This window comes from Rhinoderma darwinii, chromosome 3 (assembly GCF_050947455.1).
Source record: "Rhinoderma darwinii isolate aRhiDar2 chromosome 3, aRhiDar2.hap1, whole genome shotgun sequence".
NCBI classification, from domain to species: domain Eukaryota; kingdom Metazoa; phylum Chordata; class Amphibia; order Anura; family Rhinodermatidae; genus Rhinoderma; species Rhinoderma darwinii.
In genome coordinates this window covers 378,735,779-378,748,737 of record NC_134689.1, presented here as the reverse complement: position 1 = coordinate 378,748,737, position 12,959 = coordinate 378,735,779, and the positions used below count along the sequence as shown (strand labels likewise).

The following is a 12,959-nucleotide window of genomic DNA, read 5'->3' as shown; positions in this document are numbered from 1 at the left end:
GTTATCTAGTTTAGAAAACCCATTTTCAAATACCAGTTAGGGCTTTATGATTTAACAGAGCGGAGTTGCTTATTTGTAACTAGCCAGAGCAGAGAGCGGTAACTAAGAGCATCTCTTTCTCTGGAGGACTCAGCATGTCCATACAGTACATGGACAGCCCATTCATTTCAATAGGTAACATGTAATGCTTCATTTCCCCTGAGGTGGCTGCTGCAAAGGAGTCAATGGTAGACAATGAGATAACTAGTAGTGATTATAAAATTTGCTGTGGGCAGTACAACATTGAGGATAGAAGTATGAGTCGATGCAAAAGGACCATCGCCTGTTAACTGGTGAAAGTATCCAATTTACTATTTCCTTTATGATATTTTAATAAACGAAGATATATTTTTTTTCAAACCCGACAGAGGCGAGTGACACGGGTTTGCTGCTCTACAAATCTGCTGTTACTTATGGATTGTTCTGCATTCTGAACATTTTAATATTTCATCAGTAACATAAATAGCAATTTACTAAATTCTGCTGACTTTAGAACAAAAACGGAACTTTACTTTAAATACAGTATATTTCACCATTATTTTACAGCCATTACTGATGAATACAATACATTTTTCACCTAGTAGACAGTTGAAGGGGTGGGGCTTAGTCTAGGAGGTTTGGTTTTGTGTTCCTGGTCTACTATTACAAACAGTGGGGGAGGGCTCCTGCAGTAGTCAGTTGCCTTACAGCTACACATGATACATATTTCTCAGTTTTAATTACAGTATAGAACAGGGTAGGATCAAATGAGAAGACGATATTAAAGAAAGAATTTCTGGGATTAACATAGGTTTGCTAATGTTTTAAGGTTATACAATATGCATAATTGTTTTGGGTATTTGTAAGGCTAGGTTCACACCACGTTTGGGGATTACTTTAAACTGTGAGTTGAAAAGACCCAAGGGGCATTGGGAGTATAAAGAGAAAAAGAAAAAAAGAAAGAGCAATGAAATTCCTTTCCTCAAGGTTGAAAAGGAATAATGGATGGGCAAAATTAACCCCTGAGGCCCATTCAAATTCCAATACCATAAGAAGGTCTTTGAAAATACGTTGAGCCTGAATGTGGCCCAAGTCCACGGAGGGGACATGATGTCTCTTGGATGCTCAATTCAGCAGTACCATGTCCTAATAAAAGATATATTACTACCATTTCGAGAAGGTGTCCATAATTTAGGGTTTTCTTACTTGAGACATTTATTGCATATTCAGGGGATCAGTAGAAAAATAGTGAAGGCAGGGGGTATTATAAAAACAATCTTTATTGATTACAGTGTATTTATTTTACACACTTAATAAAAGCCCTTCCATAAAATCAAATGGTAAAAAAAAATCAAGTGAAATTTCAAACAACATACATATAAAGTTACATTAGTATGGGCATGGGACTAAACATTGCAAACAGTGAGCAATCACAACCCCTGGCAATGCTGTTCAGATTTATCTAATTGCGAAATATCAATTTAAATCACATTGCACAGCCTGGTAAATAGGGTTCCTCGGAGCAAGATGGGCCCATGATCTGCCCTCAAACCCCCCCCCCCCAGTAAGCATATTGGCTTGGACTAAACTCAACAAGTCCACACATCTCTCTATGGGCAGGTCGAGGGTCCTTGTCCAATCACTAGTTTCAGAAGTTGGAGGGGTGGGGTTACATTACAGACCAAACCTTCTACCGGGCCCCATAACAGTGGTAAGCCTCCGGCCCAATATGGAGGCTGCGATTTGTAGTACTGCAGGACCAATTATTGAATTGCAATTAGAGGAAACAAGAACATACATCCCCAATCATGTTACATACAATTAATTGCTTAAAGTAAAGTGAGTAAATCATACAATAAAACTAAAGTGGTTTTATGACGCTCATCAGCTCTATCAATTAAAGTCATTAAAAAGTTCAGTCAATTACTGTCGTGCAGAAGTTGGGATTGGCCAAGGTGACTTCATGTGACATTTGCTACAACAGCGGACGGTGTGACAGCAAACTTCAGGATACAATAGTCCACGTGGGCTCTGTATGGCCTGATGACCCCTATCCATCCTTCAGCTTTATCCACCCCCAGTAACATGAATGAAAGTTTTACGAGGATCTACTTCATCCATGGGGCCATCAGAGAACCATGGTGATGGAGAGGAAAAATAATATTCTTATTTAATACTATTGAACTCCAACCAAAGCGAAAAATCAGATTTTTTTTAAATTAAATCACCTTTTCCCATTCGTGCTGTGTGATGAAGTATATAATCTATGATCATTTTTCCGGTAAGAGATCACTAGTAGGTTGGAACCATTGGTGTAATATAAAAGCCCTCCAAAAGGTAAAAACATTTTTTTTAATTGCTTACTTAGGTACAGAGATCCTATCACAAATACAGGTTGATTTGTGTGAGGACCACAATGGGAACACTTTTGGTCTTCAGTTCCCAAAAATTAGTGTTATCATAGGGGACCACTATACATCTCTAGAAGTCATCTTCATATCCTAACTCCGAGATCTTGAATTGGGGGTTCTGTGGCCCAAAGTCAGGAGTTCAATGCTTATACCATTGGAGAACACTACATTAGAGCTTTGATATTGACCCTTTGGACTTCTTGAAGATGAGTGGAGGGACCGAGCATTTCTTGGTTTTATATACAAATGTAATACAAAGTAGCAGAAGCTCTGTATATGATGGTCATTGAAGCTTGTTATATATTGCGCACAATCCATCAAGATGCACAAAGCATGCAGACTGATGAGTGTTCAACAGAATCACCGCATTTAATCTAATGCCTGTGCTATTGTAAAATACATAATGTGAAAGGGTTTGTCCAGGATTAGGAAAAAGGGTCTAGCTTATTCTTCCCCAGAAACGGCACCATATTATAGTTCATCCTCATTCACTTGAATGGGGAAGAGCAGACCCTTTTTACGAATCTTAAAAGTTTCTTAAAGTGATCAGTCACAATTTTATGGAAAAAATATAAGAACGGTTCGGTCCCACACCCTCGAGGCACAAGATGCGTACTGATCTGAAGACATTAAAGTCTCATTTATAGTCTACTTCAAGTATGTTACTGCAGAAAGAAAGGAATTCACATGGTTTCTTATGAGTGTATGACATAAAACAACATATCCTTCTGAACATATACATATAAACACAGTCAATTAATCTGTCCAATTGCCCTCAAAAATGAAATTTGGGCCAAAGCAAAGAGTCCTCTACCAGCAGCAGCTCTCGCTCTGGTGCCATGTTCCTTTAAAAGCCCACATGTAATACCACATTTCCCCTATAGTGGCCACTGCAGGAAAAATTTGTAGTACTTTTCCTGGCAAAATTAGATATTTGCTGGGGATTTAATATTTAAGGGGTTTTTCTGTGATGAGTCAATCCTTTTAATTCAACAGGACAACTCAAAGGACATATTTTCTTAGGAAATTTTGATTCTGGAATAAAATAGAGAAAAAGGCAAAGACCAAGAAATGTATAGCGATATCCATATAGAAATTAATTCAAAGTGATCATCAAACACAAGTTCAAAACCTTAGATTCTGGAGAGTCCATTCATAACACTGCAAACAGAACTGTTACGCCCACTTCGTATCCATTATAACAATTTTTGAGATGCCCATGATCCAAATGGTCTGAAATTACAGGCCTCTTACCAGCAGGTCTCTACTGCACAGTAGATATAAGTAGGAGACCACTGAAGGATCACCCAATTTAATGAAGACCCCCAACATGGTTTATGACCAAAATTATTAGTAAAATGGGGTTGTCCTGTCTGGGGATTAAAGGTTTCCCTGTGGTCAGCCAATCTTAGTGGTCTTGAAACTGAGCCCCCGTGACCAGCTGATATGGCACAGGGCGTTCATTAAATTCAATGGCCGTCTACTGTAATCAATAAGCATTTATAGTCCTCCTTTATCAGACACCCTAATAGCACACCCTAAAAGTACTGGTTCTATAGATTTACATGGTACCTCTGCAGCTCTGAAAAGAGTGCTGCCGACTAGCTGAGAGGGACCATGTAAAAAATGCTCAGTGTAAATAGGCCTTTACCGACACAACTTTATGAGATACAGTAAAAGCAGCCTGCAGTGAAGACAATGCGTAGATCAATGGTTAAGCCCCTTATAAGTGTTTTCCCAAGAAAATTGAAAACAATAAGTTACTCCAGAGCTGTTTTATCAACAAGTGAAGTTACAGGCCTGTGATCCCATGGCAACACTTCCTGCCCCTGTGATGTTACAGCTAAGAGTTTGTATCTAGATACTGGGCAAAAGATGGAAGAGATCTGACTGGGTGGTATGAGGCCCAGTGTCCCTATGAGAACACTGAGCTACCAGAGCAAAGGGCGGGAAGTGTTGGCATGGGTACACTCTTTTCACAGCTTCAGGAAAAATATTTTTTTCCCCCAAATTTTTGAAAGGGCTTTAACATAGATCTTCTGGTAATTCTCCTTTAAATTAACAAATTAAAACCCTCTTTTGAGCTTTGAGAAAAATAGAATTACTGTATGGAGGTAAATTATTCTCACCGGTTAAACTAATCCTACATTTAAAAATATACTGAAAGTACATAAAAGGATGCGAGAAAATTCAAAGCAATGAGCAAAATAATTTAACGTTATCATTATTCTTAGGAAGTCGTCTCATTCAGCATCTATATTGTCTGCTTCACAGTATAACAATTCATAGGGTAGTGTTAGATTTATGTAAAAATGGCTAAAAGTAGAAGCAACCATTTTGAGTGTTGAACCATCGACGATGCAACCTATTCGAGGCGTGAAGCAAGAAAGGGGAATACTGGTTCTATATATAAAATGGCTGCCTCCACTATATGTAGGTGGAAAAACAATGGGGGTCATGTCAGAACTAGTGCAAATGATAACAGAGCTGTAGTGCCCATAGAAACCAATCAGATACCAGACGTCATTTTACAAGCGAAGTCTAGATTATTTTGATTGGCTATGTTAGGCACCGCCTCCACTTTTTCATTGAATTTGTTTAAAAAAAATAAGACTACAGCATCACCCTTGACGGGAGCATAGTGGTAGAAACTGATCAGAATAATTTATAGGAGTATTTCACCTTCAGCTAAATACTGACGAGTCACTGAGAGGAGAATATCAGTGTGGGTCCTCCACAGATTTTCTGAAGGGATTCAGGTGATTCTCAGCTCCTATGTTCAGGGAATTAGCAAGGATCCCAGCTCATGGTCCCTACTGATGCCATCTCCTAATATCTTTGTCCCGATAGCTAAATGTGGATTACCCCCTTTAACTTCACTATGTTAATATTGCCAATTTTTGCAACCAACTTTTTATACTGTTCCAATCAGGGCTGGCTCCAGGTTTATGTGTGTTCTTGGGCGACACACACACTTAGTGTGCCCCTTTGCGGGGAAACTCACGGCGACAGTAAAATGGTAGTTTGTGCCTCCACATGGAAGTTAGGGCCTGTTTATGCCCCCATATAGAAGTTAGGCCACCAGTTTGTGCCCCCATATATAGTGTCCTCTGTAGATGGTGCCACAGTGCCCTCTGTAGATAGTGCCACACAGAACCCCTGTAGTGCCATACAGCATCCCTGTAGATAGTGGCACCCCCCTGTAGATAGTGCCACACACCCCCTGTAGATAGTGCCACACACCCCCTGTAGATAGTGCCACACAGCCCTCTGTAGATAGTGCCACACAGCCCTCTGTAGATAGTGCCACACAGCCCTCTGTAGATAGTGCCACACAGCCCTCTGTAGATAGTGCCACACAGCCCTCTGTAGATAGTGCCACACAGCCCTCTGTAGATAGTGCCACACAGCCCTCTGTAGATAGTGCCACACAGCCCTCTGTAGATAGTGCCACACAGCCCTCTGTAGATAGTGCCACACAGCCCTCTGTAGATAGTGCCACACAGCCCTCTGTAGATAGTGCCACACAGCCCTCTGTAGATAGTGCCACACAGCCCTCTGTAGATAGTGCCACACAGCCCTCTGTAGATAGTGCCACACAGCCCTCTGTAGATAGTGCCACACAGCCCTCTGTAGATAGTGCCACACAGCCCTCTGTAGATAGCGCCACCCTGTGGATAGCGCCATTGGGGTTTCCTCTAGAAGTGGAATCCCCAAGCCAGAGCGTTGCCGACGCTCTGGCCGGGAATTCCTCTCCTGAAGGAGCCCCTGACGTCACAGTCCATATATGGATCGTGACGTCAGGGGCTTCTCCAGGAGCGGAATCCCCGGCCAGTGCGTCTGCTGGGGATTCTGCCCCAGGAGGAGTCCCTGACTTCACTGTCCATATATGGACAGTGACGTCAGGGGCTCCGTCTAGATGCGGAATCCCCAGCCAAAGCGTCGGCAACGCTCTGGTCGGCGATTCCGCTTCAGGAGTAGCCCCTGATATCACGGTCCATGTTTGGATAGTGAAGTCAGGGGCTTCTCCAGGAGAAGAATCCCCGGCCAGAGCGTCGGCAATGCTCTGGGGGGGGATTCCACTCCTAGGCAGCAGCATTAGCACCCGGAGGCCGAGTGAGCCCCCAAGGGTAGTGGGCCGCGGCAATTGCCCGGGTTCGCCAGGTGCGGACCCCGGCCCGGTTTCCAATGCATCCAAAATACAAATAAGTAACGTTTTAAATAGGCAATTTAAAATCTCCTATTCTTTTTGTATCTACAGCTCCTATGCAGAGCTATGTGTCTCCAAGATAACAGACTCCAAACCAACTCTGTGTAGTTTGATTATGCAGTCAGATTGCCATTCATCTGTCCCCTACTTATTGCTAACCTATTAAATGTACAGTATGTATGTAAGTAAGGGGACAGATGAAAGGGAGTGTGACTGCACAATCAGACTACACAAGGTTTATTTGTAGTCTATTACCTAGGAGAAACATAGATCTGCATAGGAGCTGTAGACACATGGTAGGAGCATTGAAACTATTAAAAAAAAATGGTTGCAAAGGTGGACCTTTCCTTAAAGAATGCTGAAAAGAGGACTTAAAGTCCAGTGTGGGAAAACTGTTGAAATCAACTGATGTGGTTGGTTAATACCTAGTATGATAATACCCTTCATCAGGCCCAGTATACGCAGTGATCGGGTCAGTACAGATGAGAGGATGTTCTGAGGCTTGAAAAACAAATTGATTTAAAATCTTCTTTTTGCGAAATCATTCAAAATTGCAGTTAGTCACATGTGAGCGTCTAATAGATTGCTCGGACATTTCAGAAGCCACATTTCAGAGGCTCTATGACTGTGATATAAAACCCAAGCACCACAGATCTTAAGGCCAGCTTCATGTTTCTGGAAAGCAATCTTTCTGTCTCCCAGGCATGAAAAAATGTGTCTCTTGGAAATGCAGATGTACCTATTAATAAAGTCAATTATAAAGGCTAGGCTAATCCGGGAGCGGAGCGTTATACCGGAGGAGCAGGTGGAGGGCGTGCAGGCGCGATGTTAGGATGTGTTGTTTCTCTTTGGTGGGGAAGCGGAGGCCTGCAAAGATAATGGATAAATCAACAGGATGAGATCAACTTTTTTTTCCAGACATCACAAAATATGGGTATTTACTGCTCTTCTAGGGGACGCTGTACCCTCTAACCTCCCAACCTGACAGACTAAGGTCCTGTAAAACGTGTTTCCCACACGATACAATCTGCCCCCAGGTTTTGTATTTTTTTCACAGAGCCATAGCATTAAATGAGAACATTCTTGCTGCCTGCAGCCACCACTAGGGGAGCTTATTGAAGACATTTATTATTGAGTTCAGTGTGAGATGTATAAAACCATCCTCAGTAAGCTCCCCCTAGTGGTGGCTGCAGGCAACGAGAATGTTATTTTACTATATGTGTGAAGAAGAAAAAAAAAAAATGCTACTATAAAAAGGAACATTCTTCTTTACATAGAGAGGCCAGTACAAATACTCATTGCGGAGGGTTTGCTACAATTGTAAAATTGCCATGTAGATAATCCTCAATTGGCAACATACAGGAGCAATAGAAATTATTCTCCTGTCCTGATAATGACAATGTATCAATGGGGGCAAAATACGATCAGTCTGGAGTGTAGACTGTTTATTAGGTTGTACAATTTTAAAACAACAATTCAATTCACTGACAGCTAACAGCTCTTAAAATTGGTGAGGAATTGAAAACCAAACTTTTCATTAAAAAATAATTAATCTTTATATACATATAAGGGGCGAAAGGGATTTTTTTAGCTGTTTTTGTATCATCCCATTGCAAGAGCCATAACTTATTTTTCCGTCTATGCAGCGGTTTGTGGGCTTTGTCTTGCGGCACGAGTTGTATTTTTTTAATAGCCCCATTTTGGGGTACATATAATTATACCAGTTATAGATTAACTTTACTAACTTTTTTTGCAGAGCAATGGAACAAAACCCAGCAATTCTGAATTTTGTTTGATTTTATTAATTTATGCCATTCGGCATAACTAACATATTAACTCTATGTTATGGGTCTGTACGATTACGGCAATACCAAACATGTAAAGTTTATTTGAGGTTTTCCTACTTTTGCATAATAAAAGCACCTTCCATGGGGGAACATTTTTTTTCTTTTATGTCACCCAATTCTGAGAGTTATAACTTTTTTATTTTTCCTACTATGTATTCGCATGAGAACTTGTATTATTGCAGGATGAGCCATATTTTTTTTTAATGGCACCATATTGGGGTACATAGGCCTTATTGATCAACTTTTTATTTTTTTGGGGGGGGGGGGGGCAACTTAACGTTGTTTTCCATGTGGTAAAAATAACTTATTTAATTAACTTTATTATATGGGTTGTTACGATTATGGCAATACCAAATATGTATTGGCTTTTTACTTTTGCATATAAAACCCACTTTTTATGAAAACATTAGTTTTGTTTTATTTATTTTTTCTTAACACCTTTTTTTTCTAAATAAAATAGTATTTAATTTTTATTTTATATTTTTATTTACAATTCTATTAAACTGACAGGCAATCTTTTACACTGTGACAAAGGCATGGCAGGCCTGGGGAATTTTTTAGGCCCCGGCTACCATGGCACCGATAGAATCCCCTCCCTCTGTAGCCACTTAAATGCTGTGGTCACTATTGACCGTTGCATCTAAGAGGTTACATGGGCTGGATTGGAGTCACCTCCGATCCCGTTCAATGTAATGGGATGTTGGCTGTACATTATATTCGGCATCCACTGCTAACGGCTCGGGCACAGCTCGTGTCTGTGCCATCCACTGGATTTACTATTACATCCCACTGCAATAAAGGAGCTGGTTACTGGCAACTTACCTAGACGGTGTATGTTGAGGTTGCCTTACTGCATATTTTGGAACTGCAACATTATTCGGCTTATAGGACTGTGAATACAAAAACCAACATTCACAGACCATTACTTTTTAAAGGTGCAGGCCAAAAACAAACCATACAATTAAGTTTAATATAGAAAATAGGGTTAGAAAACAGTGAACAATGAAAGATACCTGGAGGATTTTCAACACTGGACCAGTGGGATTTCCAGCCAGTTGGTTGCCGGACTATCAGAATTTATGTACACAATGTTTACACATTACACAAGATAAAATGGTCTCCTAAAGTCTTGGAAAATATAATCTAAAGAAGCCTAAACACAGGTCACAATACAATTACTATTCTGTAAATATTTGGCCCAAATTAAATAATATCTTATGTAATTATTAATGTAAATGTTAATGCAAAAAAACAAATCAAAAATAAAACTAAGAAATAGCTGAATAACATTTTTAATAACTTGACAGGACAACTTATTAATAGAGGAATTTTAGATATTAGGAGAAATGCTCTATAAAGGGGTTCCTTTCCAAATGCCCTATTAGGGCATGAGGACGTCATAGACAAGGATCCCCTACTCAAGACTACCCTCTATAGGCCAGAGCAGAGAGTTACTAGTAGTAGTAGTCGCTCTAAGTATGGGGAGCCCGGTCATGGGGTGCCATTTATTTGAATGGGCGCTTGTAACACTACACTTCCCCTGTGGTGGCCGCTGTAGGAAAATGACCAGCTGACAACTTCCTCTGTAAAATCGGTTGAGAATCAGAGATTTATTGGTCCTTAGGCAGTGTTTGTAATGATGGTTTCTTATCTTCATGTACTCACATTTTCATAGGGTGATGGGGGCATATTTCTGTTAGGTCCCATAGGTGGCACATTCCTGTGAGGGGCATTAGCTGCTGGGCCAGCACCTGGTGGTACATTCTGCAGATTTCTCTGAGGTCTTGAATTAAGGGGAACCCTGGCTGCTTGCATTTGTGGTGCATTCCTTGGAGCACCTGTTGAAGCACCACCTCTACCTGGTACATTGTTTGGTGCATTTCTTGGATCACCTGCTGTTGGACCAGCTCTGCCAGGGACAGTCTTGGGTATCTCTCTGTTATCATCTTGTGTTGTCCTGTTGACAATCAAATAATTTGTATAATCAAGAATTAGAACTCAAGTTTCCAATGATATATAATCCAAACCATACATGCTCTCTTTCTCATAGACTTAAATATTACTCAAATGGCAAACTCCAGCAAGCCCCTGCTCTCCTGTGGAAACACAGACCTGGTCACGGGAATATACTCAAAACAGGACGATGACAATTAGTCATTGCCCTGACTTGATTAGCAGAGAGTGAGACAGGAGATACTGTATCCTTTGATCTCCTGTCCTCACACTCTGCAGTGGGCCGGAGAGGTAATTGGGGAGGTATCCTGTGATGCACTCGCGCACCACAGGACATCCCCACTGATTAACTTACCTCGCTCCGCCCGCGCACTCATGAGTCAGCCTGTGATGTCATATTACCGCGCTGACACATGTTAGCCGGGAGCGAGCGGCACTATTGTGCCTGCACCTGGCTCAGGAGCGAGCGTACAGTCGGGGTTTAAATAGCCCTGCGCCGGTACGTACGCACTCTCTGTTCCCACTCGCCCACACTAACGGACTTCCTCTCCCCGGCTCACCGCTCCACCGACGTCCTCCGCTCTCTCCGGCCTCCCTCACCACTACAGGCCTGCTCCCTGCACGGACGATCCCCGACACAAATGATCCACTGGACAACGAACGCGAAGTATCAACGTGTAGCAGCAGCTACACGTAACCCTCTCTGCCTTACATAACGAGCATTTCCCCTCTTATACCCTTGCTTCACCTCCCCACACCATTTTCCCCTGAGATAACCCTTAAGTTCCCCTATACAACGAGCATTTTCCCCTGGTTTAACCCTTCACCTCTCTCCCCCTATACAACGAGCATTTCCCCTAGTTTAACCCTTCCCATTGCTAACCCTCACATTACCTGCACATTAACCCTTTCCCACCAGTTATCTGCATATCCCCTGGTACACATCAACCCATTAACCCTTAGTGTACAGGGACAGTTATAGTTAGGAGGGAGTGGGAAAGAAACAGTGAGTGTGTGTGTGTATTGTAACTCAACTTATATGTATGTTTAGATAAGTGGGTGGTATAGATTAGTATTGTGATACCTTGTTTATAATACTGTGCCACGTGTAGTGTCAGTATATTCAATACATATTAAGTTATTATATGTATTAGGATACACTGATAGTATACTGTGATTATTTACTGTGTTCTGAGTTTGGTGTATTTTATATCTAAGAGTGATTACTGTTTGCATTAATAAATATTACTTTTATTTACTATACAGTCATAAACACTTCCTCAGCAGGTAAAGCGATTAGATTGGCATTAATACAAGGAAAAGGTAGTGGAAACTAGGCATAATCCTAGTGAGCCAAATATAAAGGAGGTAGTAAGAGTGGGCGACACTAGCCAGTGAACCCCACTATTACACAAGCCCTTTAACCGTTTGGAAAGCATTTGCCTTCAAAGTTCAATCTAACAAGAAATTGTTATCACTGTCTGCCATGTTACAGAAACAGTCAAGTTGCAGCCCAGTCACCGGTCACCATTTCGACACAATTGCTAGTTCACATAACACCTCCTCGTCCTCCGCCCCGCTCTCTAATATTGCAGAGAGAGAGACTCCCTGCTTGAGTCAGTGCTGATGCTGCTGTGATCACAGGAGTTTATTAACTAGCAAGTTTTCTCTACAAATACACAGACAGCATGTAAATCCCTGTTTGGGGAAGATAGTCAAGTTATTTTAGTTATATCTTCCTTATTCTTTATTTATGTACCCATCTCACTCTCTCTTAGGCCCCATGCACACGGCCGTGCCCGTGATCACGGCTTGCGATTGTGGGCACGCCCGGCCGCCGACTGCATTTTCGGGCCATGCTCCCATACAAAGTAAGGGAGCATGGCCCGTAAAATGCAAAAGAACGGACATGTTCCATAATTTTCGGAACATTTCTATGGCACGGACGCCCAACCGTAGTGATACGGAAAGGTGTCTGCGGCCAATAGAACTGAATGGGTCCGTAATTGCGGACCGTATTATGGCCCGCAATTACGGAGCATTTTTACGGTCATGTACATGGGGCCTTAAGGCCCTTTTACACTGTGCATTTATTTCATACAACGCTCGTTGCCGATAATTGCACTGTGTAAACAGTGGAGCGATCAGCAGAAGAACGAGAAAACGCTCGTTCATCTGCTGATCGTGCCGTTTTAAAAAAGTGACTTATCATCGTTGTCGGCAGCACATCTCACTGTGTAAACAAGGAGACGCACTGCCGACATGATAATAATGTATGGGGACGAGCGATCAGAATAAAGACCACTCGTCCCAATCCATAGCTCCTTGTGACAGGAGCAAACGATGACTCGTTGCAAAATTGGCCGGTGTAAGAAGGCCTTTAGAAGGAAGAGTTGCAGTAATTCAAGTCTCCTCCTACTCATATTGAAATAATTGAAGCATATAGCCCTCAAGTAAATAAAGCTAATAAACAGAGACAAATTGTTTTATTTTTGATTAGAAACTTAAATTTACATACTA

At 41.6% G+C, this 12,959-nt stretch overlaps 1 protein-coding gene across 1 annotated transcript in view; it reads right to left on the bottom strand.

Annotated features, from left to right (window-relative positions):
- Nucleotides 1–1,280: 1,280 nt before the first annotated feature.
- ADAM9 (ADAM metallopeptidase domain 9) overlaps nucleotides 1,281–12,959 on the bottom strand; it is a 127,529-nt gene continuing 115,850 nt past the window's right edge. Inside the window, exons 20-22 of the mRNA XM_075858815.1 lie at nucleotides 10,152–10,443; nucleotides 9,309–9,376; nucleotides 1,281–7,506 (exon numbers count right to left, since the gene is read on the bottom strand). Coding sequence (XP_075714930.1) covers nucleotides 7,428–7,506; nucleotides 9,309–9,376; nucleotides 10,152–10,443 — 439 coding nt within the window. The 3' untranslated portion in view covers nucleotides 1,281–7,427. The remainder of the gene's footprint in view (nucleotides 7,507–9,308; nucleotides 9,377–10,151; nucleotides 10,444–12,959) is intronic.